General features: G+C 41.0%; 1 protein-coding gene across 3 annotated transcripts in view; it reads right to left on the bottom strand.

Annotated features, from left to right (window-relative positions):
• The window catches only part of LOC124552616, a 145,867-nt gene that overhangs the window by 42,602 nt on the left and 75,268 nt on the right, over positions 1-27,997 (bottom strand). For all 3 annotated transcript variants that reach the window (XM_047126941.1, XM_047126942.1, XM_047126943.1), the window contains exons 6-7: positions 27,602-27,787; positions 12,158-12,337 (exon numbers count right to left, since the gene is read on the bottom strand). In XM_047126941.1, the coding sequence (XP_046982897.1) occupies positions 12,158-12,337; positions 27,602-27,787 (366 nt within the window). The remainder of the gene's footprint in view (positions 1-12,157; positions 12,338-27,601; positions 27,788-27,997) is intronic.

Genomic DNA, 27,997 nt, shown 5'->3' with positions numbered 1-27,997 from the left:
CTCAAAGTTTTTACTACTTCTCCATGAATTTTGATACCTACTCTGAATTTTTCTTTTGTTTCCTTTACTGCTTGCTCAATATACAGATTGAATAACATCGGGGAGAGGCTACAACCCTGTCTCACTCCTTTCCCAACCACTGCTTCCCTTCCATGCCCCTTGACTCTTGTAACTGCCATCTGGTTTCTGTACAAATTGTAAATAGCCTTTCGCTCCCTGTAATTTACCCCTGCCACCTTCAGAATTTGAAAGAGAGTATTCCAGTTAACATTGTCAAAAGCTTTCTCTAAGTCTACAAATGCTAGAAACATAGGTTTGCCTTTTCTTAATCTTTCTTCTAAGATAAGTCGTAAGGTTAGTATTGCCTCACGTGTTCCAACATTTCTACGGAATCCAAACTGATCTTCCCCGAGGTCCGCTTCTACCAGTTTTTCCATTCATCCATAAAGAATTCGCATTAGTATTTTGCTGCTGTGACTTATTAAACTGATAGTTCGGTAATTTTAACATCTGTCAACACCTGCTTTCTTTGGCATTGGAATTATTATATTCTTCTTGAAGTCTGAGGGTATTTCGCCTGTCTCATACACCTTGCTCACCAGATGGTAGAGTTTTGTCATGACTGGCTCTCCCAAGGCCATCAGTAGTTCTAATGGAATGTTGTCTATTCCCGGGGCCTTGTTTCGACTCAGGTCTTTCAGTGCTCTGTCAAACTCCTCACGCAGTATCTTATCTCCCATTTCGTCTTCATCTACATCCTCTTCCATTTCCATAATATTGTCCTCAAGTACATCGCCCTTGTATAAACCCTCTACATACTCCTTCCACCTTTCTGCCTTCCCTTCTTTGCTTAGAACTGGTTTTCCATCTGAGCTCTTGATATTTATACAAGTGGTTCTCTTCTCTCCAAAGATCTCTTTAATTTTCCTGTAGGCAGTATCTATCTTACCCCTAGTGAGATAGGCCTCTACATCCTTACATTTGTCCTCTAGCCATCCCTGCTTAGCCATTTTGCACTTCCTGTCGATCTCATTTTTGAGACGTTTGTATTCCTTTTTGCCTGCTTCATTTACTGCATTTTTATATTTTCTCCTTTCATCAATTAAATTCAATATTTCTTCTGTTACCCAAGGATTTCTATTAGCCCTCATCTTTTTACCTACTTGATCGTCTGCTGCCTTCACTACTTCATCCCTCAGAGCTACCCATTCTTCTTCTACTGTATTTATTTCCCCTATTCCTGTCAATTGTTCCCTTATGCTCTCCCTCAAACTCTCTACAACCTCTGGTTCTTTCAGTTTATCCAGGTCCCATCTCCTTAAATTCCCACCTTTTTGCAGTTTCTTCAGTTTCAATCTGCAGTTCATAACTGATAGATTGTGGTCAGAATCCACATCTGCCCCTGGAAATGTCTTACAATTTAAAACCTGGTTCCTAAATCTCTGTCTTACCATTATATAATCTATCTGATACCTTTTAGTATCTCCAGGATTCTTCCAGGTATACAACCTTCTTTTATGGTTCTTGAACCAAGTGTTAGCTATGATTAAGTTATGCTCTGTGCAAAATTCTACAAGATGGCTTCCTCTTTCATTTCTTCCCCCCAACCCATATTCACCTACTATGTTTCCTTCTCTCCCTTTTCCTACTGACGAATTCCAGTCACCCATGACTATGAAATTTTCGTCTCCCTTCACTACCTGAATAATCTCTTTTATCTCGTCATACATTTCATCAATTTCTTCATCATCTGCAGAGCTAGTTGGCATATAAACTTGTACTAGTGTAGTAGGCATGGGCTTTGTGTCTGTCTTGGCCACAATAATGCGTTCACTATGCTGTTTGTAGTAGCTTACCCGCACTCCTATTTTTTTATTCATTATTAAACCTACTCCTGCATTACCCCTATTTGATTTTGTATTTATAACCCTGTAATCACCTGACCAAAAGTCTTGCTCCTCCTGCCACCGAACTTCACTAATTCCCACTATATCTAACTTTAACCTATCCATTTCCCTTTTTAAATTTTCTAACCTACCTGCCCGATTAAGGGACCTGACATTACACGCTCCGATCCGTAGAACGCCAGTTTTCTTTCTCCTGATAACGACATCCTCTTGAGTAGTCCCCACCCGGAGATCCAAATGGGGGACTATTTTACCTCCGGAATATTTTACCCAAGGGGACGCCATCATCATTTAATCATACAGTAAAGCTGCATGTCCTCGGGAAAAATTACGGCTGTAGTTTCCGCTTGCTTTCAACCGTTCGCAGTACCAGCACAGCAAGGCCGTTTTGGTTAATGTTACAAAGCCAGATCAGTCAATCATCCAGACTGTTGCCCCTGCAACTACTGAAAAGGCTGCTGCCCCTCTTCAGGAACCACACGTTTGTCTAGCCTCTCAACAGATACCCCTCCGTTGTGGTTGCACCTACGGTACGGCCATCTGTATCGCTGAGGCACGCAAGCCTCCCCACCAACGGCAAGGTCCACGGTTCATGGGGGGGGGGGGGGGGGGGGGGGGGCTAATTACAATATCACACACAAAAATCCAGTTTTCATTGCAAATATAAATTCTTCATTACTAGTCCTTTATACATTGTTACGTTGTTTAAATTAAAACATACAAATTATTTTTTTTCAACTCCATGTATTTTACTTATCTTTTTAAAAAGGACGATAACAATAAATGTAGTAAGCATCGAGTTATAAGCCTCCTGGAGTCAGCCTATAAATTCTATGCCAAAATCCTGAATGCAAGCCTTAAAAGTATCACAGAAAAGCTAATCTCTACACAACACTCTGGATTTAGAAAAGAATGTCCAACTATTCACAATGGAATTACGCTGCGACAAGTTATAGAAAAGAGATGAGAGTTCAAGAGGGAAATGCACCTTGCTTTTGTGGATTTTCAGAAAGCATTCAATAATGTGAATAGAGAAATGCTATGGAATATCGTGGCTGAATGGGGTTATCCATGTCACCTCATAAATGCCAGTAAGACTCTATACACGAACATCAAAATTGATATAGATATGGGAAATATAACACCAAAGCCAATGAACACAAACAAGTGGTTAATTTATATATATACATATACACTGGCATACATATTCCACGAGCACATCAAAAAAGAAGGAAAATAGGAAGAAATGGAAGGAACATGTAGACTATAGGGGTGGTGAAAGATTCCTGATTAAGGCCCTAAATTATACATGCACACTGGAAGAAGAAATGTAGGAATACCATAAAAAGAGACGAGTCCCATAACAGGCAATTTGCCTAATACATGAAGTGAAGAAGAAGAAGAAGAAGAAGAAGAAGAAGAAGAAGAAGAAGAAGAGGAAGAAGAAGAAGATTCAAGGAAATGCTTGTTAAATATGCAACATTATTTTAATAATTTAGCACGGCTGAAAATCGAACCCAGGCTGCCCATGTCACAGACCAGCACGATATTTAGCATTCTGAACTTCACATACCATATATATAAAACAACACAAAAATCCAATTGTCATGTTGTCTCCTAGTTAGATGTGACAGCTGAAGTCTTTTGTTACGTGATGGGCACTAAATATTTTTGAAAAATATATAGGTTATATATAACTAAATTGTAAGAACAATTATTGAAGAAAAGTAGAAATTACTAGACTACATTTTCTTCTAGCATAAATTGTGCAAGCAGGTAAAGAAGTTTTACACTGCTACTCCCAAGATAACAGTCAACTAGAAAGAAAAGCAGAATAATAAAAGGGTAAACCAAAAATAAAAGGGCTTTACTTAAAAAAAAAAAAAAAAAAAAAAAAAAAAAAACTATTCATTGAAAAGTAAAAGGCAAATATAAACAATTTAGGAAAAGACAGATTGTTACTTACTGTAAAGATGACACGGTAATTTGCAGACAGGCACAATTAAAAGACATTTGCACTTAAGCTTTCAGTCACAGCCTTTGTTAGAAAAAGAAAGAAAAACCCCTGCCATTCATTCACATACGTAAGCACACCTCTTGCACAAATGACTGCCACACCTGGAAGCTTGGACAAGAATGCAACTGCCAGAGTTGGTGGTCATGTGCGCGTGAGGTGTGGTTGTTTGTGTGATCAATCTTTACCTACATTGTTGACATTCCAACCTGGAGGTTTCATAGGCAAATATAATTTTCTTTCCTATGTATTTTTCTCATTTGGAAATACATTTTTCTCACAAGAAGGAAGGTATTTCATTCCTGCATTGTGGAAAGAATGTGGTTGCATCAGGAGGCAGTTGTGCACAGATCCCTCCTCATGTTCAAATTCTTGTCCTCCTAGAGCTTCTTTAAATGGCCCAAACCAGTGAGAATCACAGTGTGACAGGTCCAGGCTGTGAGGAGGATGATCCAAGTTGTGAGCAGTGTCTTTCATCAAGTTTTGAGACAAGCAGAGCCGCAGTACAGAGCATTATTGTCTACATCTACATCTACTTGATTACTCTGCTATTTACAATAAAGTGCCTGGCAGAGGGTTCAAGGAACCACCTTCAAGCTGTCTCTCTACTGTTCCACTCTCAAACAGCACATGGGAAAAACGAGCACTTAAATTTTTCTGTGCGAGCCCCGATTTCTCTTATTTTATCATGATGATCATTTCTCCCTATGTAGGTGGGCGCCAACAAAATGTTTTCGCAATCTGAGGAGAAAACTTGTGATTGAAATTTCATGAGAAGATCCCGTTGCAACGAAAAACGCCTTTGGTTTAATGATTGCCACTCCAATTCACATATCATGTCTGACACTATCTCCCCTATTTCACGATAATACTTTTTCAATATCATCCATCAGTCCCACCTGACGCAGATCCCACACCACACAGCAATACTCCAGAATAGGGCGAACAAGCGTGGTGTAAGCAGTCTCTGTAGTAGACCTGTTGCACCTTCTAAGTGTTCTGCAAATGAATCACAGTCTTTGGTTTGCTCTACCCACAATATTATCTATGTGATCATTCCAATTTAGGTTATTTGTAATGGATGTCCTCTCAAATCAGCTGGTCACATCTTTTGTGGCACTATGTGGCCCTTATGTGGTTTGCCAGTTCACAGTAGTAAGCAACACCAACTGTGTGTCACTTGTGCAAAAAACACAATGAGCAAAATGCTTCGCCTATAGAAGCTTTCACTGGCGCTGTCTCACCTTTTCTCCACCACACCGTACTGGTTGGATTCAACTCGAGAGTGTACAGTGGACCAATGTTTCATCACAGGTGACAGTCTGATTCAAATATACATCACTTTCATTCGTAAACCTGGCTACAGGCCTCTGATAGACCTCCAAACATCTCAATTTGAGATCTGCAGTTGAAAGGAGAGGGACCCACCTGGCACAAACTTCACAGAACTTTAGGTCATTTGTGGTGACTACTTGACAGCTCCCATAACTTATTCTGACCTGTTCTGCAGTTCCAGATACACACAACTGTCCATCATTCTCAAGAATGGCTCTAACTCCACAAAAGTTTTCATCTGTAACACTGGTCCGAGTATGGCGATCGTGTTTCTGATTTTTTATTCATTCTCATGCTGTCCTTAACTCTTTATGCCAGGCAAACAAACGAGTCCTTGACAGTGTTTTTTCCTCAAACTGTGCAGTCATTCTCTGCAACACTTCCATAACTTTAACTCCTTCACAAACAAAGAATTTTATACTACGTTTTGCACCTGTTGCTTTGACATCATGATCATTACTGATGAACAGGTTGAAAGTGTGGAATGGCCAGCTCTCCCCACTTATGGCAACCCCTCCCCCCAAGTAAAGAAGCAGCACGGGTCCAGCCCTACCAGTTGTAAATGCTCAGGAACAAAAATCCTGTTTATATATTTACTCTCATATTTACTGTCCACTGATACAAATTCAAAATCTGTAGCGAAATACAGAGGGCTGGTCATGAGTTGTGATCAGATAGATCAGTCAGCAGAACATTTGCTCGCTAATGTCAAAAATCCTCTAATCTGCCAGGCAATTTCACATCAGTGCACACACTGCTGCAAAATGAAAATTAATCCTGGATTATCATCACTGCAAGATACTTAATTCTGTTACTACATTTTGACTTTTTGTAAGATGGACAAGCTCTCAACCTCATTTCCATTCTTCAGTTCAGGAGCTACTGCACAGCAGCCAGCACTCTTAACTTACACATTGTTGGCATCAGTGTATGCAACAACTAAAATTGGTTTTAGGTGTACACTGACCATCTTCGGATTCGGAGCTTATTAGTGGCATTTTGTTTAAAATATAATGAGTGTGCAGTCTTTGGTGAAGGAAAATTGGCACAACATAAAGAAATTACGAAATACAGGGAAATGATTCATTCATTTTGAAGGCTCTACATTTTGCAAAATATTAAATGTTGAAATATGACTGATGTATGAACAGGACAATTAACTCACCATGTATACATTTTGCACTCTATAAACGTTCTACGAGTGCCCGTCTGGTCACAGAACGCAGATCAAGTTTGTTCCATAGCTAATGTAGCAACAGGCTGTAAGTAAGCATCACAGTAGGATTGACGTGTTCTCCGAGCTGATCTAGTGCTCCTGGCAGTGGGGGTACACAAACAAGGTCGTTAATGTACCCCCAAAGGAAAAAGTCAAGGCATTAGTTTAGATAACATGGGGGGCAACATCTTCGTCACTATCCCCAATCCAGCAATGCAGTAGTTTGTCATTTAGGTAGGAACTGTTGGGTCAGTCCAATATGGATGGAGAGACAGAGAGTAATATGCATGGAATCTCATTTACTTAACCTCCTTCTGCGAGTCCAAATAGTATTCCACACTAGTCCATTACACAGACACATTCATCATAAACAATCACAATAACAGAGAGGCAAACTACACTCCTGGAAATTGAAATAAGAACACCGTGAATTCATTGTCCCAGGAAGGGGAAACTTTATTGACACATTCCTGGGGTCAGATACATCACATGATCACACTGACAGAACCACAGGCACATAGACACAGGCAACAGAGCATGCACAATGTCGGCACTAGTACAGTGTATATCCACCTTTCGCAGCAATGCAGGCTGCTATTCTCCCATGGAGACGATCGTAGAGATGCTGGATGTAGTCCTGTGGAAACCATGCCATGCCATTTCCACCTGGCGCCTCAGTTGGACCAGCGTTCGTGCTGGACGTGCAGACCGCGTGAGACGACGCTTCATCCAGTCCCAAACATGCTCAATGGGGGACAGATCCGGAGATCTTGCTGGCCAGGGTAGTTGACTTACACCTTCTAGAGCACGTTGGGTGGCACGGGATACATGCGGACGTGCATTGTCCTGTTGGAACAGCAAGTTCCCTTGCCGGTCTAGGAATGGTATAACGATGGGTTCGATGACGGTTTGGATGTACCGTGCACTATTCAGTGTCCCCTCGACGATCACCAGTGGTGTACGACCAGTGTAGGAGATCGCTCCCCATACCATGATGGCGGGTGTTGGCCCTGTGTGCCTCGGTCGTATGCAGTCCTGATTGTGGCGCTCACCTGCATGGCGCCAAACACGCATACGACCATCATTGGCACCAAGGCAGAAGCGACTCTCATCGCTGAAGACGACACGTCTCCATTCGTCCCTCCATTCACGCCTGTCGCGACACCACTGGAGGCGGGCTGCACGATGTTGGGGCGTGAGCGGAAGACGGCCTAACGGTGTGCGGGACCGTAGCCCAGCTTCATGGAGACGGTTGCGAATGGTCCTCGCCGATACCCCAGGAGCAACAGTGTCCCTAATTTGCTGGGAAGCGGCGGTGTGGTCCCCTACGGCACTGCGTAGGATCCTATGGTCTTGGCGTGCATCCGTGCATCGCTGCGGTCCGGTCCCAGGTCGACGGGCACGTGCACCTTCCGCCGACCACTGGCGACAACATCGATGTACTGTGGAGACCTCACACCCCACGTGTTGAGCAATTCGGCGGTACGTCCACCCGGCCTCCCGCATGCTCACTATACGCCCTCGCTCAAAGTCCGTCAACTGCACATACGGTTCACGTCCACGCTGTCGCGGCATGCTACCAGTGTTAAAGACTGCGATGGAGCTCCGTATGCCACGGCAAACTGGCTGACACTGATGGCGGCGGTGCACAAATGCTGCGCAGCTAGCGCCATTCGACGGCCAACACCGCGGTTTCTGGTGTGTCTGCTGTGCCGTGCGTGTGATCATTGCTTGTACAGCCCTCTCGCAGTGTCCGGAGCAAGTATGGTGGGTCTGACACACCGGTGTCAATGTGTTCTTTTTTCCATTTCCAGGAGTGTAGTTAGACTGCAGAGGCTCCAAGTGAACTCCACAACTAGACTGGCTGGCGTCGGTGTGGCGTCTTCTGAAGGTGGCACTACTCACGTGTGCAGCAGTGGCTGTGTCTAAGAACTGGCTGTGGATTGGCACAATAATCACAGGTGTTACTACCAACCTCTGGACAAAGAGTGCCCGGCATAGTGTCGACAGAGTATGACACCACAGCAATGAACACTGATGGTCCAATTAACAGGTGCTTCATCTTATTGATGAAGTTGTGGAAACGACAACTGTAACAAATCCAGGTCAGATATACCAGTCATAGTCTTCTCACAGAAGAAAAATGGTCCACACAGTTTCATCTGTGACATTGCACGATGAACACTAACCTTTGGCGAATCTCATTCGTGCAGCACAATTTCCTGAGGATGTTCAGTGCCCCGACACTCTCACATTGTGGCAATTAACGTTTCCACATAAATGGAAGGTTGCTTCAAAGCTGAATGTCAGCTTGGAGGCAAAATGTTCATAATAAAGTGCTTCCTGCATTGTGATGCAAAACTGAAGGCACCAGCCATAATCTTCCAATTTTAAATGTTGCACAAGGTGTAAACGATATAGTTCAAAATTTAACGGCCAGCGCAAAGTCTTCCCCACACTTTCCTACAGTATTCGAAGTTCGTGGCTTGTGTGGACCATTTATTTTCTTTTTTTTTTTTATTGCATACAGAACTTTCCCTCATCCTCTCCTCAGTTGCATCTAGCACACTTGATCAGCTTATATAGTGGAGATGGTGAGTAGCAACTATCCTTCAATAATATTGTTACATTCCACCCTGGATTTTCCATTGTTTGATTTTTGACACTTGATCAAGCAGTAAATTCTGTTTAGAGAGAGAACTTTAGTCCCTTAATTGTTGATACCAACAAACAATGCTCTGTTTACATAGTGGTTCTTTCCCACAACTCCTACCTAACATATACTTCACTGTTACAACAAATTCTTGCTGCACTGTTATAACAGATAAGCATCTTGCATATTCCAACACACAGAAACTCTTTTCTTGCTTTGTCAAAAATTTTTTAGGCCTGCCAATATTGGGCACAATGCTAACTCAACGAGTTTTCAGTTGTTTTCATGGAGAAAACTAATGGATCTTTTACAATATTGAAATATGGTTTCCCGGCTATTACACAAGTTGAAAATATGGTCACTATTTTTTTTATAAACTTAAATTTGCCATATTTCGTGACAGTACCTTTTCCATTAGACGTTTGCAAGCAAATATAAGTCTTGGCTTCAGTTGTCTAAGTATGATCCCACAATGCATCGTTGTCGGCTGCAGAAAATAACGTGGTTCAGCATGTTTCTCTCATTTTGGTGTTTCAAATACAGTTTCTTCCAATGTAGTTTCTTCTTTTCAGATAATACAAAAATAATAGTTAACATAATTCAAAATTATTTATGACTGCGACCTTCGCATTGTTCTTCCGTCAACACACACCAAGAGTTAGCTTCCGACCCGGACTGACTATAGTCAAAGACTACTCCAACGTCAAAGATATTTTACACAATCAGTTTCTTTGCTATTCTTCGATACATTTTCTAATAGTAATCAATATGCTTTTACTCTCAAAAACAGAAGTAAATTAACTTATAATAAGACAAATTATAATAAATTCTGACAAAAATATAAGAAAACATTTTCAATTCAGTATCGACAAATACGGTAAAAAAATAACATCTCCCAGATCCATTACAATATCCTTATAGTTCTTGTGATCATGCATAAGTCTGACTGGTAGAGTTAAGCAACTGGTAGCACTGATGATATTATTTAAATGTCATCATATAAGCGCCACTACTACCACTTAATGAGTTGCAAAATATTCTGTTTACCATATACGAGGATAGTTTGAAAAGTTCTCGCGACAGAATAGAAAAAAAAGTAGTTACATCACAAACTTTTTTTATTTTTCAATGTATTCTCCTTGTAGATTAGTGCACTTTGTTCAAAATGGTTCAAATGGCTCTGAGCACTATGGGACTTAACATCTGAGGTCATCAGTCCCCTAGAACTTAGAACTACTTAAACCTAACCAACCAACCAGGATTCGAACCTGCGACCGTAGCGGTCACGCAGTTCCAGACTGAAGTGCCTAGAACCGCACGGCCACCACGGCCGGTGTGCACTTTGTCCAACAATGTTCCAGTGCCTTGATTCCTTCTCGAAAATGAGTTTCCTCCAGGCCTGCAAAATAGTTGTCAACTCTGGCTATCAATTCTTCTTTTGAAGTGAATCTTCATCCATGAAGCAAAATTTTCAGTATTTGAAAGAGATGGAAGTCTGACAGAGCCATATCAGGTGAATAAGACAGGTGTGGCAACGATTCATACCATAGTTCATGTAATTTTGCCAGGGCAACAGCACATGTGTGCGGGCAGGCATTGTCTTGATGGAAGATGACTTTCTTCCTTGCTAAACCTGGCTTTTTTCGCACATCTTTTGTTGCAATTCGTCCATTGTTTGCCCAGTGGGGAGATAATCTACAAACAGAATCCCCTTTACATCCCAGAACACTGATGCCATGACCTATCCCATCGAAGGAATTGTCTTTGCTTTCTTTGGTGGCAGAGAATCGGCATGTTTCCGAAGCTCTGACTGTTGTTTTGTCTCTGGGGTAGAGTAGTGCACCCAATTTCAGCTGTGGTCACAAACCGGTGCAAAAAATCCTGTTCATTTCTCCTAAAATGGGCCAAAAATTGTTCCGATATGTCTGTTCTCACACGTTTTTAATCCAGCGTCAAGAGTCACGGCACTCATCTTGCAGATAATTTTTTCATTTCTAATTCTTCAGTTAAAATGTGATATACCCTTCCAGACGACATCTCGCAAGCATGAGCAATCTCTCACACTTTGAATCGCCGATCCTCCGTGATCATTTTGTGCACTTTTCCAATGATCTCTGGAGTAGTGGCATCCTGGCTGACCGCAGTGCGGATCGTCATCTAAGCTCTCCCGACCAAGTTTTCAATTTATTTGTCCACTTGGCAGCAGTGTAATATGAAGAAGCAGAGGCCCCCAGTGTATTCTGGAAATTGGCATGAATGTTCTATGCTTTCATACCTTTCTTGGCAAACTGCTTAATCACTGCTCAAATCTCGATTTTTTCCATCTTCACAAATCCCTATGCAGAAACAACAACAGAGCCACGTCACCACCACAGCTCTCTTCCAAGAGCACTCACGTGGATGTGGCAATATGTTTAAAGGCAACAGTACAAAGAACATCATGTGAACAACTTGTTGCGCTAGAGCTGACCTCTTGTGGTGAATCTGAAATTTTTTCAAACCACCCTCGTAGCAAGGCCCTCTATGAGAAAAAATGTAAATGATCTGAACTTGTTTGTAAATTTGTTGGAAAGATAGTTACTTTTAATACAAGAATTACAAATTTATCAATAACAAGTTATTCTTATTACTACTCATGACATTCTACTTGCCTCTGCCTTCAAGTTGGCTGATGAAACTGCTAGACAACATTTAACTTGTGACAAACTTGCTCTCCTACAATGGAAAGTCCAGGGTGGTCCTTGGTTGGGCCTTAGCTGCTGGAGACAGTATCCATACATGCATGCAGGTGCACATACATGTGCACACACTTTTATCCAAATGTATTTACACACACACACACACACAAACAGACAAACAGACAAACAAGCACGAGCGTGTTGTGTGTGTGTATAAATACAATTGGATAAAAACTCAACAACTGCAACAACTGTGTTGTAAGAAATTGTACCTTATTAATTAAAGCATTGTCTACTCCATAAGCAACATTTATGCTCCACAACAACAAAAAACCAGTCACCAGATCTGCTTACAGTTGCAAGCATTTGAGATGATGGATCTGCGAAAATGCTGCATCAGAAATCCGAATAGCGTGACGCAGCCTCAGCTCCCGCAGAACAGGGCATCCCAGGGATATAGCGACTACAGCGTCGTCTTCCAGGCCGTATCCGTCCCACAGATCCAACAGCTTCAGCTTCGACAAGCCTCCATCCCTAAAACACAAACACTGCATTGAATTATCTTACGTAACAAGCCAGAAAGTTCTTGTACTTCAATAAGGCTAATTCAAGGTACAGTGCATTGTTAATTGACATGAAGTTGGTACTAACGGTGACAGAGCAACGAAGATTTAATTTCCAGTTTAAAAACTGGAGTGAACATTCATCAGTATGGTGTAGACCTAAAAAACTGTGGCATCTGTGGGCAAGCAGGTGAATGGATACAGCTGTACCTAAACAGCAGACAATTAGCATGCTTAATTCATAGTACTGCTTCCATTACAATGTAGACATGCTAGTCACAATTGTTTCTAAAGGGAAATCTGTACATCGTAGGCTTTGCACATTGAAATAATTCAACAGCTGCAACTGAAAATCTGTGAATGGACCAAGACTCAAACCTCGATGCTCCGCTTCTCTAGAATGGTTGCCTCAACAAACTTCTACCATCCGGACGTGCTTCCCATTTGACTCGTATTCCGAAGTGCTGTTATCACTGATGTTTTGACCCTGTTCATTTTCCCCTTGCTCGCAGCCACACTGTATTCCCACAAGGGGATGAACGGCAGTGTGCTTTTGCATTGAAATAGTCATATACCCATTGGGTGTATCTAAACAATAACACACTGAGGTGACATAGGACATGGAATATCTCCTAATATCATGACGGACCTCCTTTTGACCAGTGTAGTATGGCAACTTCATGTGGCATTAATTCAACAAGTTGCTGGAAGTTCCCTACAGCTCTCCTTATTTGCCAGTGTTGCTGGTGCAGGATTTTGTGCACGAACTGACCTCTCGATTATGTCCCTGAAATATATGCTGGGATTCATGTTGGGTGATCTGCATGGCCAAATCATTTGCTCGAACTGTCCACAATGATTTGCGAACTAATTGTGAACAACTATGGCCCGGTTACATGGCACATTGTCATCCACAAAAATTCCACTATTATTTGGGAACATGACATCCATGAATGGCTGCAACCAATCTCCAAGTAGCCAAACATAACCTTTTCCAGTCAATTATTAGTTCAGTTGGACCAAAGGACCCAATCTACTCCTGTAAACACAATCCACACCATCATGGAGCCACCAACAGCCTGTACAGTCCCTTGTTGACAAACTGGGTCCACGGCTTTGTGAAGTCTGCACCACACTCAAACCATACCGTCAGCTATTACGAACTGACATGACAACTCGTCTGACCAGGCCACAGCTTTCTAGCCCTCTAGGGTCCAACTGATACAGTCCTGTGCCAAGGAGAGGCACTGCAGGTGATGTGCTGTTAGCAAAGGCACTTGCATCGGTCATCTGCCGCCGTAGCCGTTTAATGCCAAGTTTTGCCACACTGTCCTAATGCATACATTCGTCACATGTCCCACAACGATTTTTGCAGTTATTTCATGCAGCGCTGCTTGTCTGTTAGTACTGACAACTCTGTGCCAAAGCTGCTGCTCTTTGTCGATAAGTGAAGGTAATCGGCCACTGTGTTGTCTGTCGTGAGACGTAATGCCGGAAATTTGGTATTCTCGGCACTCTATTGACACTGTGGATCTCACAATATTGAATTCCCTAACAATTTATGAAATGGAATGTGCCTCTTGCTCAAACTACCATTCCACGTTCTATGTCTGTTAATTTCCATCGTGAGGCCATAATCGTGTTGGAAACATTTCCACATTAATCACCTAAGTACAAATGACAACTCTGCCAATGCACTGCCCTTTTTATACTTTGTGTACATGATACTGCCACTAGGTGTATATGTACATATTGCTATTCCACAGCTTCTGTCACCTCAGTGTATGTGTGACGAAGTGTCTGTCTGAAAGAACAGACACCACACACGTACACTTGTTTCTGACATGCCACGTACACTATTTGATTGAAAGTATCCACACACCCCTGTGTAATGCAGATGTCATGACAGGCGGACCCGACAGTACAGGGCTATTACAAATGATTGAAGCGATTTCATAAATTCACTGTAGCTCCATTCATTGACATATGGTCACGACACACTACAGATACATAGAAAAACTCAAAGTTTTGTTGGGCCGAAGCCGCACTTCAGGTTTCTGCCGCCAGAGTGCTCGAGAGCGCAGTGAGACAAAATGGCGACAGGAGCCGAGAAAGCGTATGTCGTTCTTGCAATGCACTCACATCAGTCAGTCATAACAGTGCAACGACACTTCAGGACGAAGTTCAACAAAGATCCACCAACCGCTAACTCCATTCAGTGATGGTATGCGCAGTTTAAAGCTTCTGGATGCCTCTGTAAGGGGAAATCAACGGGTCGGCCTGCAGTGAGCGAAGAAACGGTTGAGCGCGTGCGGGCAAGTTTCACGCGTAGCCCGCGGAAGTCGACGAATAAAGCAAGCAGGGAGCTAAACGTACCACAGCCGACGGTTCGGAAAATATTACGGAAAAGGCTAAAGCAGAAGCCTTACCGTTTACAATTGCTACAAGCCCTGACACCCGATGACAAAGTCAAACGCTTTGAATTTTCGGTGCGGTTGCAACAGCTCATGCAAGAGGATGCGTTCAGTGCGAAACTTGTTTTCAGTGAGGAAGCAACATTTTTTCTTAATGATGAAGTGAACAGACACAATGTGCGAATCTGGGCGGTAGAGAATCCTCACGCATTCGTGCAGCAAATTCGCAATTCACCAAAAGTTAACGTGTTTTGTGCAGTCTCACGGTTTCAAGTTTAAGGCCCCTTTTTCTTCTGCGAAAAAAACGTTACAGGACACGTGTATCTGGACATGCTGGAAAATTGGCTCATGCCACAACTGGAGACCGACAGCGCCGACTTCATCTTTCAACAGGATGGCGCTCCACCGCACTTCCATCATGATGTTCGGCATTTCTTAAACAGGAGATTGGAAAACCGATGGATCGGTCGTGGTGGAGATCATGATCAGCAATTGTGTTATGGCCGCCACGCTCTCCCGACCTAGCCCCATGCGATTTCTTTCTGTGGGGTTATGTGAAAGATTCAGTGATTAAAGCTCCTCTACCAAGAAATGTGCCAGAACTGCGAGCTTGGATCAACAATGCTTTCGAACTCATTGATGGGAACATGCTGCGCCAAGTGTGGGAGGAACTCGATTATCGGCTTGATGTCTGCCGAATCACTAAAGGGGCACATATCGAACATTTGTGAATGCCTAAAAAAACTTTTTGAGTTTTTGCAAAGCATTGTGAAAATATCTCAAATAATAAAGTTATTGTAGAGCTGTGAAATCACTTCAATCATTTGTAATAACCCTGTATAAAAGGAGATGGAGAGTACTGTGTTGTCAGCAGGGAAGCGCCAACAGGAGGTGGGGTTGGTCAGAGGGCTCAGTGGCTTCAAACATGGGAAAAATCACTGGATGTCACCTGAGTACCAAATAGGTCCAAAACATTTCAACAGCTCTAAAGCTGCCCAGTTCAACTGTTGGCGATGTGACTGTCAAGTGGAAATGCAAAAGAACAACCGACAATTGAAGCTACACCGAGACGAAGCATACCTCATGTACTAATGGACAGGGACTGCTTAGCACTGGGGAGGGTGCTTGAAAAAAAAAAAAATCACACAAAATCAGAGGGAGGAATCACTTACGAATTCCAGTGTAGTACCAGCAGCCCAGCTAGCACAACGACTGCGCATGAGTAATTAAAAGGAGAGGGGTACAGTGGTAGAGCAGCTCCTCATAAGCCACACATTTCTTTAGTCATTACGAAGCGATGCCTGATGGTGTGTAAATAGCAACACTGTCCAGGGATGACTGAAAATAATTGATTGGGGTGACGAGTCAGACTATACCCGCAATCGGCAACTGGTGGACCGAGATACATGTCCGGACCACAGAAGGCCAAAAACTGAACAGCCAAAAATATTTTTTAAAGGATAAATTACTCAAGTAAACTATTTAAAAATTTTTCTGTAGGTCACAGTGACTTTGAATAGGAAGAGTCTTTCCATCTCATCCCATACGGTAAGTCTCCCCGACCTGCAGTTCTGGGGGACTTTCCCAAAATCTACCTTTTTTCCTAGACCTCTTCAGTCCTTTTCCTTCACCCTTCTTCCTTCCCCTTCAACCCTTCTGCCTGAAGAAGGAGCCACTGGCTCCGAAAGCTTGTCAATCACAACAATCTTTTATGTGTGTGTTCTGCTGCCTCTTGATCAGTATATTTTTTTTATCTATCCAGTTAAATAATTTAATAAATAATCAATTGTTTTCATTGTCACATCATTTTTATAGTATTTTGTAGTAACTGTGTGACTCATTTGAGCTCTGTTGTTAGTAGGTAGATTAAATAGATACCTGCTATGCTTTCTAACACAGGAGAGCATGTTGGAGAGTGGGGGCGGGAGGGATTGAACCGGCTGGCTGGCACAGTGTGTTATGTTGGTCCAAATAAAAGCTCTGTATGCCCAAAACCAACAAAAGAATTTTTATTTGATGAAACAGGAAATTTTATAAATCGATCTCTGAGTCTGGCAACTTATGAAGCCTCTTTTACTTGGAGCAGGCATATACATTTTAAAACAATTTTTGTGCTTGTAACTCAAACAAAAGCTTAACACCACTTTATGAATCTTTTATGTGAAATGACAAATTTAGCTTCAGGGTGGGTGTACATGGTTACGATGACCTATGACGGGGAAGCGGTTCCTTTGGAGTGTTTCAATGTACACTCTGATATTGAAGCAACTTCTTTGCAGCGTGATGGCACGCATTTTGTGCCTGGCAGCACTATTTTTGTAACGAATCAATCCAAATAAAAATAGACAAATTTCATCATTGCTTTGTCAGTAGTTGTTGAAATCTTGTATGGAACTATTGTTTTTGAAGGTTGTAATTTTTTTACATTAATATGGATCCTAAAAAGCAGGAAGTTGATAGTGTAAATAGGAAGTTTTTGACTAAGTTGGCTGAACAATATTGTTTTACACTGCCAGACAAACCTGGAGCTGTTCCAGTTAAACTGTTGCTCTTGTGAGAAGTGCCAATTTAAAGTGGCAAAACAAAACAACTTACCAGCAGTTCAATGAAAATGTTCCTCTGGGTACTGGAAAAACTCCATGCATATCCAGCTTTTCACAAAACAAGCACAGCCTTACTAAGGCACTCTGTGAACTTGGAATGAAAAAATCTGTCAAAGCAGCACTGCATGTGTGTTAGATGCTTAATAAACACCAGAAGCCATTTTCAGTCTCCAAGATAGTAAGAAATTCATGTTTTAAGTCACAGTGGAATTTTTTCAAGAGAAAAAGGATGTTGTTGCCACAATTTTAGGTATCCCATTCTTGCCAAGAGGCAGCACAATGAGAACCAAAATTTTGGCTGCTGACAATAGAAGTAGTTTATGCGAACTTCTGCAGAGGACATCTTGCTTGCCATAGCACTTCCTGAATCATGTGACAGTGTTGATTACAACAAATGTCTCCTTTTTTCTGAAAGTAAAGCATTTAGGGAATACTCGATAACAATATTTGCGTTTAAAAGCAAGACTCACTGAAGATTTATTTGAGACTTTTGATAATTTCATGAAAAAACAAACATTAATTATGATAAAATGGCGTCCCTTTCAACTGATGGGGCCACAGCGATGATTGATGAAAAGCGACTAGTAAAGAGAATCTAGGATACGAACACTGGGCTACTACCATATCCCCAGTGCATAACTCACCAGACAGTCCTTTATGGAAAACTTAGAGCAACTATGAAAGAAGAGAAGGACAGCTTGATCAAGGTGGATAATTTAATGAGGTCTTATTCTCCTTTTCAGCCCAGACAGTTCAGAGAGTTTCTCCTCGAGTGTGATTCAGCACAATCTGACTTACTGCAGCCCAACAATATTTGTTGGCTACGTAAAGGTCAAGTTACTGAATGGTTTTGGTAAATAGAAGAAGTAACCTCCTCCTTAGACAACTTGGGTGCATGACAAGCAAGGAAATATCTGGAGTGTCTTGCAAACGAACACAGTAAGGTACCAGTGGCTTTCCTGAAAGATATTCTCAAACATACAAATGTGATCAATACCTACACGGATATAGAAAAGTAATGTGCGAGTTGATACACAAGGTGTGTCTTTTTTCTGTTGCAAGCTCGATAGCTTTGAAAAAAACATTGCAAGTCAACAATTTATTCATTTTCCAACAATTTCTTGAATATAAAAATAATTCTGGAATAGACATTGCAGTATTTCCGAATTTCCTGTCAGATCTTGGGAAGAAATTTGCAGCAAAATTCTAAGACTTCGCAGAGATAGGGAAGTCGTCAAAATTCTTAAAATCGTCCTTTTAAGTTCTTCCAGTGGCAGACTGGACTGATGTTGCTGCAAAGTTTTTCCATCTTTTAAAGCCCTTACTCCAACTGGAGATAATGAACTTGCAGGGAGATATATTCATGCAAACATATAAAACTGCATCTGCTGAAGAATTTTGCAATGCAGCTAATTGCTTGCTGTACTGTAATGCACCATTGCACAGCCAAGTTGACTCAATTGGTTTTCGAGTCTCAAGTGGTTACCGATTTGGAACTGTTGTATTTCTGCACTGACTTCACTGTGTCCCAGGCTTGTTAGTGCTTTATTCAATTCATGAACTTAGTCCATTGCAGACTTACCTACCAAATGGTGCTAGTACACAGTAAACTAGCCTTGAATAGGGAATAGATCCTTTAATTGTAGGAGCACACTTTGCCACCTTTCTGATAAGCTTGAGCTGGTGGCCAGTGCTTACAAAGAATAGTGTGATTTCCACCAGACCACACTGCATCAAGTAACCCAGCATCAGTAACCTTGCAGAAAGCAAACCTTCAAACTATAGCCCGTAGACGGCTACAGTATCTAGCTCACAAGACCTACCCACTGTCAATTGTAGGTGTTCATTTGCACTAAGATTTGGCCAGGTAATACCGCAGTTTTCCCCCGCCCTCACATGTCCACAAATTTTCTGGACTTGATACTGCACAGAAACAGTGCTGTGTCACCAGGGAACATATATCGACCAGGAGTCAAAGCTGTCACAAACAGATTGCCACAAAGTTCATCAACCCATTAACTGCTTTCAACGTAATATTACACTTCGCCAACTGACATTCATCTCAATTTTGACAAAATACTACGTTTCTGCACACAGTCTCCTATTTTGTTTGTTTTGGGAGTCATAATTTGTAATATAACCTGTTTATGGCAGGAGCTGCACTCTGTTGGCATCATCAGAGCTATTTTAGTGTTTTCTCTGCTTCCTTTAGCAGGAAGTTTTGTAAACGGCTATTTGGAATGTGGTGACTCGGCAGGTGTTAGAAGTACACATCTAAACATGACCAATTCATTGATGTATTATGCTTGGGATAATCTTGAATGTATTCTTTTGTGAGCAGAAGTTTTCAGTGATGAGGAATACTTCAAAATGTCCAGCGAAAGTAGTCAAGCATTCAGTAGCAGCACAATAAGTGACTCCCAGCACTGTGAGTTTGACACTGAAGTTGGTTCATTTACATTCTTTCATTGGCAGAACATAAGGAACTTGAGGTGAATGCATTCTGATGACATTTATGCAGTACCAATAAGTTCATTTACTGGAAATCCAGGATCAAAAGTCACAATAAATGGGTGTGAATGAAAAGTCTGAGAAGTGAAGCTACTATGCATATGATAATTACATTCTCTGTCTTATTGAAATACGTTTTCCAGTGTGTGTTGCAACTACAAAGAAAAATGAGAATGCAATAAATAAGGGCACTACTTGTGCATCAAGGAATGTTAAGATTCACATTACCAATACGGAGAGTGTGGTGTTGAACTGTGTGTGGCCATCTGCTAGTAAATCTACCATTCACATAGAAAATTCTAACCTTATGATCAAGATTTTTTTAAAAAATTATGGCATTCTGAAACACCTTCTGAATAAACCGCAAAATTTCATGTCTGTAAATCAAATACAAATTCAGTTATCCTGCACCCATCCTGCTCATGCTCTCAGAATAAACATTGGGGAATGTGTAAGTGTCCCAAATTGAAAAAATTAAGGAGTTAATACGGACATTGGCATTTAACTGTCTGCAAATGATGTAGTTGTCAAGGAAACAGAGAAGACAGTATTACGTCCTGATGGCATGCTGATATTGAATGATGATTAAAATGTGGAATTGCTCGAGAAGAACATTTATTTCTACAGCATCTGCAAGTTTCCTATGTATTTCTGTCACTAATCAGCTAAAATGGATATGACAATCACACTGTCCATCAAAAACCAAGATCACTCATATTTGCTATGAAGCAGCTATCACTTGGACAATAGGATCATAGCAATTGAACACAAACTCAGATTAATGAAGGATGGGGACAGAAATCAGATGGGTCTTTTTGGAAGAACCATCCCAGCATTTGCTTGACCGGTGGGAAATGTAAATCAGGGTACCATTAAAGGAATTTGAATTATGGTACTCCAGAATGAGAGTATTGCATCTTATCACTGCAACACCTCGGTTGGTGCCACTGTCATATGAACACAAACAGCTTCCATGCACTGAGCAATGTAACTGCCAATGTGTAGTAGTACTGGAGAACACAATACTCAAAATTAGTGTACAATCCAAAATACAAGTATATTTCATATTCCTAAACCGTCTATTCACCGTTTGCATCAACTTTCAGTTTTGCACTGCTATTTCTCATTTTTGGTTACTGTTCCGGGATTTTTGATTCATTTTAAATGCCTATTTAACTAATAATGTCAATCAATAATACGGCCTTACTGTAGTGATAACACCACTTCACATCAGATCACTGAAGATAAGCACTATCGGGTTAGGCTAGTGCTCGGATGGGTGACCATCCGGTCTGCCGAGCACTGTTGGTTAGCAGGGTGCACTGGGCCCTTGTGAGGCAAACTGAGGAGCTACTCGATTGAGAATTAGCGGCTCTGCTCTCGTAAACTGACATACGGTTGGGACAGCGGTTTGTTGACCACATGACCCTCCATAACCGCATCCAGTGACGCCTGTGGGCTGAGGATGACACGGTGGCTGGTGAGTACCGTTGGGCCTTTGTGGCCTGTTTGGATGGAGTTTTGTTTTTATATGCGAGTCTGAACTGGTGCTGTGAACATATTTGTAACTATGTCTCCCAAAAATATATACCGTATTTACTCGAATCTAAGCCGCACTCGAATCTAAGCCGCACCTGAAAAATGAGACTCGAAATCAAGGAAAAGAAATTTTCCCAAATCTATGCCGCACCTGAAATTTGAGACTCGAAATTCAAGGGGAGAGAAAATTTTTAGGCCACATCTCCAAATCGAAACAAAGTTGGTCCATTGTAATATGAGAGACAATTTAGGTCGAATGAATGACGATACAGCTACAGTAGTTTGGTTCGAGTCATAAGCTTAGCAGTTATGCTTTACCAGGTAGCCATTGCTATGCGTCAGGCGCTCCGTCCGTATTTATACGAGTACCCTTCCTTTTTTTCACGTGCTTCATCTGGTTTGAATTGATTGCTTATTTTTCTTTGATCTGATAAGCACCGTTTTCTTTGTTATAGGTGTTTACGTCACTATAAGCTGAAAATTCATTACTGTACTGTGTCATGCATTGTTTGTCCTATTCTGATGTGTGTGTTTACGGCCTGTCACCGCTCGCGGCATGGCTTGCTTTTGTGCTTGTGTGTGCACTACCACCGCTTACAATTAAAAAAGAGAGAGAGAGAGAGAGAGAGAGAGAGAAATCGTCTCATTAGCGAAACAATGGCAAGAGACTGCTATTTGTTGTTACTTACACTGCTGCTTTCTTTGCTAATGATTAACAAGAACCAAATAATAGACTGCGTATGATAGATGTTCTGAACGAGAGTTTAGCGAAAATTTTTCTCCGTTTGAAAATCTTTGCAGGCGCCTCTTTAGTTCATTACATTCTGCACAGAAATTAGAGTCATCTTAGATTTAAAAATCTAGTCAATTGTCGTGCTTCATTTCTGATTGTTTCACTATTAGGCATAAGAATAATACGAATATGATATGTATATTCTTCCGCGTTTGCTGTTGTCTCACTCTAGTTTCGTAGTTTATTAGGCAGACAGGATTTAAATGAGATAGCAGCAAACACGAAACAATACATGGCAAAATGTTTATATTCGTATTATTCTTATGGTGAAGAGAATACTGCATGTGATTCACAATTCATAAAAGTTCCTATTAGCAACCATCTCTTCTCACAGGTAGGAAAAAACTCAGAATGTAGAGTTGGCCATATTGACAAGTAGAGTTGGCCATATTGACAAACATCCCAAACAGTCTTGCCAATCGGATTTTTGTAGTACATTGAAATGCTGCTACATTCGAAGATGAACAATACGGAATTTGTATTTACTTCCTTGGATAATGTATGAAAATGCTGTGGTCGAAACTGGAGGCGGAGAAAAAAGCTCGACTTCCACCTTTTTTTTTTCAATTTATTTACTGACGCAGAGGATTTGGTGCCAGTATTTATCTTTGTGCCTACAAAGGATGCCTGTGTAGCGCTACATATATTCGATGGCAGAAGTTAGTTGTGGCGGCACCCACCAACATTTTTCAAAACTTCCGCTTGCTTTGCACTTGATTCTAAGCCGCAGGCAGTTTTTTTGATTACAAAAACCGGAAAAAAGTGCGGCTTAGATTCGAGTAAATACGGTAAAAACTTGTGTGAAGATTGCAAGCGATTATTATTATTATAAAATACTAACCAACGACCACTTAATTCTGTTTCCAAGTTAAGTGTCCAAACAATGTTCACAACATTACTGTCATATGGTGGTACGTTTCAGACAATCTTGCCAAGTAAATCGTTTGGCGATTTAATTTTATAAAAATATCTAATTTTTGGTAATGTTTTGATGAAGTATGATTATGTTAGAACTGCTTATCAGGCATCTTTGAACTATACACATTATACAAGAAACTCGCGTTCACAAAATAGGAAAGTGCTTGATCTTCACATCTCTATACACGATACAGCAATGATATTCTTCAAACGAGATGGCTCTGAATGGAAAACAAACAATGTGTTCACACTTACTACACAGAGCAGTACAAGAAGAGGAATGAGAGGGAGGCATATCCCATTGACTGAAGAATCCTTCAAAAAAGCAGCTCAGTACTTAGGTAACTTGTGACTAAGAAATATACTGAAAAACTTACAGAGCATTGACACATCAGAAAATTTCCAAAGAAGTGAGCCGTCCCGGTTCATATTGATCAAATGATCACTAGATTGTGGTACTAGTGCAGGATCTTTGGTAGTTCTCTGTGCGAGGAGCTTTGACTGGCACCATTGTGGACAGTTAAAATTTGCTGGCCGAACTGGAAGAAGAACTTGTGCTGGTTTATATCAGTTGTCTGGAGCTGATAGTAAACACCTTTTAAAGAGCACAAATCTCATCCTGCGAAGACAGTATTTTGGGTTGGCTGTGGTGGTGATGGGACTCTGGAAATTTGCCTGTGCTGAGCGTGTGGAGATTTTGAGCATCACTTCGCTACCGATTCATCAAATATTTTTGTTAGACTCTTTTTGTTGTTTCTGCAGCTTATTTGGTAACGTTGTAGTGCTGTGATTAGTTTCTCCTCCCTGGAAGGTCTGCTGTGTTCACTGTTCATGGGGGTTTGCTGCGAAAGAACTGAAGTTTATCTTAATGGAAGCAACTCTGTTTGATTACAGACGTTAGTTGCAACTATTTGAAAAATGTGTGGAAGTTGCATAGTCTGTGTTGCAAAGCTAGTGGAGTTATATTAATCAGAATGGCCTGTTTAAACTGCTCATATTTTGAGTAGCTTACCATTTACCATGTCTAGGGCTGAACTGTGTGTTATTTTCCCTTTTAAATACAGCGAAGTTTAATTTTATTAGAGTGGCTTTTGACTGTACTTATTTTAGTTAAGCATTTAGTGGGGTTAACCTAATTTAACCAATGCCTTTAACTGTAAAAATTATAGTTAAGAATTTGTAAAACATTTTGATGGGGTTGTTAGTTGACCCAATGAGAGATTTTCTATTTTAAATTCTGTTAAAATAAGAATGTACTTTTCCACTGTAATTATGGTCAGCCTGGTAATATCAAGTTTGACATCTGAAATTCAGTTGCTTAGCCATTTGATATGGAGTTTACATTGGTAAGAACTATCCGATCTGTTACTTGTGGCTGGTGTCTTATCGCAAAACATGTTAGAAGTTCACGACTTTGAATTTTATTCCATTTCAAAATAGTGTTTAATGACTGCTCATGCTGCATAATTAGTACAAGTAACTGTCTGACAATTCTGGGAGCACGTAAGCTTTATTGGTTTCCTTATTCCCGTAATAAGAATGCTACCAAGGGGTTAAGTGCTTGGTTGCTGATAACCATAATCACTGATTGGGCACATCCTTGTTTTTTATTTGTTTATGTTTGGCTCTTAAATGGTAATACAATGAAATATGTTCCACCCGTTGTAAAACAGTGCACTATTACTAGTTTTCTAAGGTTACTTCTTAGTCTGTTGTACGAGACCTGACCCATCCACCAGCATCCCCACGGGTGGTGAGTTCACACTGCCCACCCTGTCTGTCGTGTTATCCCGCCTGTGACGAGGCTGAATTGTATCTGCATAACTTCTAATTCTGAACTTATGTCACCAATGGATCTGACACACTGCTTGTGCAGTTCCTGTTAATTGTTACCAAATTTTGTTATGCTGCCAACCATAGGAATGTACTGTATACACAAATCTCAGCTTTTTATTAATGTCTACCATGTTTAAATTGCAGTTTGTCTGAATCATTTGTATTCAGAATTTGTATTTAAAATTGGAGAAATACTCAGCAACAGTACAGCCTAGACAGGGACCAGTGATATACTTACATATCTCATGCAACAATGCCGTCAACAGTTGCAGTGAGATATGCTGGAAATGAAATGATGAGTGTCAACTGCCAGTTCTGTGCAGTCAATGAGATCGCAATGAGCAAATGACTTGTTTGGAAGCATAGATGAAGACATCTTGTCACATTCTCACATCAATATAGATGCTAAATCCTCTACATATTTGGATAAAACAGTTGTGTTCTCAGGTCTTACGGCAATTACAATATCAGAAATCAGAACATATTTGTAAGAAACAGCCAAATATGATCATCAAAATACAGAGCGAAGCAAAAACATGTTAATGTTAAGTGGGTGTTCTCTTTTTTGTTTTTTTGAAGATTAAACCATAGCCTCTTGATATTCTGGAATGAAGGAAGACAACTACCTGGATGGAGGTCTTTTAGTCCCCAAGCATCATACAAGAAAAATTCGAGGCCTGGACGGACAGGACGCACCGTCTTGCCTGACAATTGGAAGGACCTATGAGAAGTTTGGAAGGACGAGCTCCATTCAAGACAATTGCAAGGCAAACAGTGGTACAAACAGACCTGTCCGAACTAGAAAGAACATCATCCTCACCCAGGAAGCAATGGCAGCCAGCTCAACCAAGTTCACACAGACTTTCTCGAGAGACTAACATTTCTCAAAGGTCAGTGGTTAAAATTTTGCACCACGATTTAGGAACGAAGCCATATCTCTTGTAGATGGTGCAGCAGCTCACACAAATGTGGGCAAGCAAGCATGTGTGAGTGGTGCACAAATCATCTTGGGACTGGTGCACATGGAGCCTGATGTTCCATTCACGTTTCCTGATGAAGCAATGTTCGATATCAGTGGTCATGTGAACTAGTATAACACTGTCATCTGGGCGACCGAGCACCATCTTGAACGTCTTGCTTAGGTGATGGTCAATGGCATGTACAAATTTTTAAAAAATGCATTACACTGTGCACTGTGCTGTCTGTAATATTGTCATTTTATTTTGCTAATGGTCTTGGTTCTAAACCATCATCAATGGCAGGAAAATTATCACAGATTTATCACATGTCATACGTGCTTTAAAATAAGTTATCACAGGAAACCATAACTGCCAAGATAATATAAAATGAAAAATTGTTAGCTTGTTACAATTTTTTATTCTATATTAGCTTGGCTACAGGAAGTTACTATCATTGAGCACCTACAGGAGGATACGAGATGACGTAGATAAAATTTCTTGTTTGTGTGATGAATGGCAACTAGCTCCAAATGTAGAGAAAGGTAAGTTAATGCAGATTAGCAGGAAAAACAACCCGGTAATGTTTGAATACAGCATCAGTAGTGTGTTTCTTGACAGTCACATCGATTAAATATCTAGGTGTAGCACTGCAAAGTAATATGACATGGTACGAGCATGAAAGGATTGTAGTATGGAAGGGCAATGGCTGACTTCAGTTTATTGGGAGAATTTGAGGAAAGTGTCCTTCATCTGTACAGGAGACCCATATAGAACACAAGTACGACCCATTCTTGAGTACCGCTCAAGTGTTTGGGATCTGCAACAGGTCAGATAAACAGAAGACATCGAAGCAGTTCAGAGGCGGACTGTTAGATTTGTTACCAGCAGGTTCGATCAACATGCTAGATGCTTTGGGAACTCAAATTGGAATCCCTGGAGGGAAGGTGACTTTCCCCCCCCCCCCCCCCCCTCAAGAATCACCATTGAGAACATTTAGAGAATTGGCATCTCAAGCTGGCTGCAGAGAAATTCTACTGCCGCCAACATACATTTTGCATAAGGGGCATGAAGATAAGAGAAATAGAGTTCATACAGAGGCATATATACATTCATTTTTCTCTCACTCTTTTGTGAGTGGAACAGGAAAGGAAATGAATAGTAGTGGTACAAGGTGCCCTCTGCCACACACCATATGGTGACCTGCAACAGTTGCATGTAGATGTAGGTAAGTGTGACTTCATGCTTTGATTATGATAAGATAACCTGCAGTTTATCTCTCATGTGATTTAGTGGATACTGTCTCTTTCTCTCACATACATAATAGATATGTGCACAATAGGCAATAAATGTGTGTGTGTTAACACACATACATGATGATGAAAGTGGCACTGACAAACTTCCACAGCTGGTAGTGTGGATGAAAATGAGGAAAATATGTCTAGTAAACATGGGATCTAAAATGCACAGCTTATGAGCTATTAGCACTTTTTCATCTCCACTACTGTGGAACACATCTCTTCTACTGAAGAAGTGCAAACAGCTCCTAAAACACACATTTCACAGCCGATGTTTACTTGCCACTTTTTGTCAACTTTTGGTCCATACTACCAATTCAGAAAGTTTCATCCTATATATGACACATATAGGCATTGCATAACTTACCTGAATGCCAGAGGAACAATTCCTGTTAAAGACGAGTCCAAGGACATTGACGTGAGTTCTTGCAGGTTCTGAAGCTTTCCCAGAGCAACAAATGCCTCACGCGCCTCATTGCGAGGCACGTCATACTGGTAAAGTTCTAGACGTTCCAAGGTGTCTGCACACACTGTTAGCAGTGGGACGATACATCTGCAAAAATGACAGTGAACCAGATTGTAATATTTATTTATCCATTTATTTTGCCTAGCCTTCATGCACTCTCTTACATCCATCCAGACATTCCTAATGAGTTTACATTACAATAGTTGTAGCAAATAAATAACACATAATAATAATAATAATTAATAATAATAATAATAATAGCAGATTTAGTAGGAAGAAACAAATTACAGGCAACTC

This window comes from Schistocerca americana, chromosome 10, assembly GCF_021461395.2.
Source record: "Schistocerca americana isolate TAMUIC-IGC-003095 chromosome 10, iqSchAmer2.1, whole genome shotgun sequence".
NCBI lineage: Eukaryota > Metazoa > Arthropoda > Insecta > Orthoptera > Acrididae > Schistocerca > Schistocerca americana.
Note: the sequence above shows the minus strand (reverse complement) of the source record. Positions and strands in the feature narration are given on the sequence as shown.